Source organism: Penaeus chinensis, chromosome 18 (genome assembly GCF_019202785.1).
Source record: "Penaeus chinensis breed Huanghai No. 1 chromosome 18, ASM1920278v2, whole genome shotgun sequence".
NCBI classification, from domain to species: Eukaryota; Metazoa; Arthropoda; class Malacostraca; order Decapoda; family Penaeidae; genus Penaeus; species Penaeus chinensis.
The window spans coordinates 17,414,008-17,416,507 of record NC_061836.1 but is presented as its reverse complement, the minus strand read 5'-3'; the positions used below and the strand labels follow the sequence as shown (position 1 = coordinate 17,416,507).

The window sequence follows — 2,500 nt, the reverse complement described above, 5'->3', positions numbered from 1 at the left end:
ATATTCTTATTTACTTCGTTTGAAAATGACATCTTATAATGTCACATTTAGAATAAATGAATAGATACAATTATTGATTCCGGACCTCTGTTACTCGTTAGCTAGTCAGGTCGACAATGGTGTGTCTGTTCTTAACTGTTTGAAGAAGCACAAACAGGATTTTGTCCATTTATAATTGCTGCTTTTTTATCAAAAGGGAAGGTAACAGATCCTGGCGTTCCAAGACTAGGGGAGACGTTCACCCTGCCGCCTCCAGGGTTGTGCTTATGTGTGCGTGTGCGTATTAGCTAACATATCACCTTCAGAACATTATAGCCGCCATAACAATCGATTCCTTCAAATCAAAAACAACCACAGAAACAAATAGACAATTCTCTCCAACGACACTTCTCTTCCTCTGCAGTCAGAGCCAGGATGCGCACGCTGTGTGTGGCGGTGATACTGGCCGCGTGGCTGGCGGCGGTGGCGGCGGAGAAGGTGAAGCCGTTCGTCTACGACGAGCTGTACAAGGACCCCTGCGACGACCCCAGCAAGGAGCCCCCGAGGAAGAGGAACTCCTGCAATGGTAAGTGCTTGCGTGCGCCGCGCGTGAGGCCGGCATCATGCATCTGGTGTGTGTGTGTGTGTGTGTGTGCATATATATGTGTGTGTGTGTGTATATATATACATATATATATACTTATATATATATATATATATATATATATATATATATATATACATATACACATATATGCATATATACATATGAGGGTTCTCTTCAGTCACATTCACTCGTAGCCACAGTCAGTGTCTTGTTTCATTTAATGACTCTCAGAAACTGCGCGTCCGCCATCACCCGCCTGCATTAGGGGGAGATAAAGATAGGCGGTAAGACAAAGATAGACTGAGATAGAGAGAGAGAGACGGGGGGGGGGGAGTATGAGAGAGAGAGAGAGAGAGAGAGAGAGAGAGAGAGAGAGAGAGAGAGAGAGAGAGAGAGAGAGAGAGAGAGAGAGAGAGAGACAGAGACATGAGGCAGAGACAGAGAGACAGAGACAGAGAGACAGAGACAGAGACAGACAGACAGACAGAGACAGACAGACAGACAGACAGAGACAGACAGACAGACAGACACAGACAGACAGACAGAAACAGAAAGAAAGAGACAGAGACAGAGACAGACAGATAGACAGAGCCAGACCGACAGACAGAGACAGAAAGAAAGAGACAGAGACAAAGGCAGCGCATATTTTCTTCACCTCACTTCATTATAGTAACTTCCTGATATCATCTACAGGTAACGCCATACTGCTGTGGGCAAGCAAGGGAAAGCACCGCAAAGTGAAGTACTTGCTTAAACAACCCGACACCGCCTACCTCATCACCTACCAGGAATCGAGGGGTATGTCCGTCAGACCCATAAATCAAAACATGAAAATAGATTCAGTTGCGCTTTATAATACTTGTGATGATAATACCTGTTATTTTTGTATGAGTGGTGGTGATAGTAAAGTTTTCGTGTTGCTATTTTTAATTATAAAAGCATTACTTATAATTTATTTATTCTTTTTTTTTTTTTTTTGATAACATCATTACCGCTTCAGTTATCTTATTACTTATCTTGTTATTATTGTTTCAGTATTTTTTGTTATCACTACTCGTATCACCATTCCCATCACGGCATATTTATCATCATTTATTTCCTTTCTTCCATTCCTTCAATGTCTTCCGTTTCTTTCATTTCTTCCATTTTTCCAATTTCTTTCTTTTCTTTCAATTCTTTCATTTTACATTTCTTTCATTTCTTTCATTTTTTTCATTTCTTTCAATTCTTTTATTTCTTCCATTTCTTCCATTTCTCCCATTTCTTTCTTTTCTTTCAATTCTTTCATTTCCTTCATTTCCTTCATTTCTTTCATTTCTTTCATTTCTTCCATTTCTTTAATTTCTTCAATTACTTCCATTTCTTCCATTTCTTAAAATTCTTTAATTTCTTTAATTTCTTCCATTTCTTTCATTTCTTAAAATTATTTTATTTCTTTAATTTCTTCAATTTCTTCCATTTCTTCCATTTCTTAAAATTATTTTATTTCTTTAATTTCTTCCATTTCTTCAATTTCTTCCATTTCTTCCATTTCTTAAAATTATTTTATTTCTTTAATTTCTTCCATTCCTTTCATTACTTACAATTCCTTTATTTCTTTCATTTCTGATATTTCTTTAATTTCTTCCACTTCTTCCATTTCACCCATTTCTTTCAATTCTTTCATATCTTCCATTTCTTCCGTTTCTTTCATTTGTCCGCCTTCGTCCTCCGCCTCGCAGGCTGGCGGAAGGGCTACACGGCGCTCCTGTGGGCCTCCGAGGCCAACAGCACCCGCACGGTCCTCATGCTCCTCGACGCCGGGTCCATCATCGACCACAGGAGTTACGGAAGTATGCCCCGGGCCTTCTTGCTCTTCCATTAGTGTCTCTGGGGAATACGTCAGGGGGTTGAATTCAGGTCTCTTGGCTGATT

At 39.8% G+C, this 2,500-nt stretch overlaps 1 protein-coding gene across 3 annotated transcripts in view; it reads left to right on the top strand.

Annotated features, from left to right (window-relative positions):
- Positions 1–2,500, top strand: part of LOC125034790 (kinase D-interacting substrate of 220 kDa-like) — a 16,913-nt gene that overhangs the window by 6,261 nt on the left and 8,152 nt on the right. For all 3 annotated transcript variants that reach the window (XM_047626765.1, XM_047626764.1, XM_047626763.1), the window contains exons 2-4: positions 404–565; positions 1,280–1,384; positions 2,308–2,418. In XM_047626765.1, coding sequence (XP_047482721.1) covers positions 415–565; positions 1,280–1,384; positions 2,308–2,418 — 367 coding nt within the window. In that variant the 5' untranslated portion in view covers positions 404–414. The remainder of the gene's footprint in view (positions 1–403; positions 566–1,279; positions 1,385–2,307; positions 2,419–2,500) is intronic.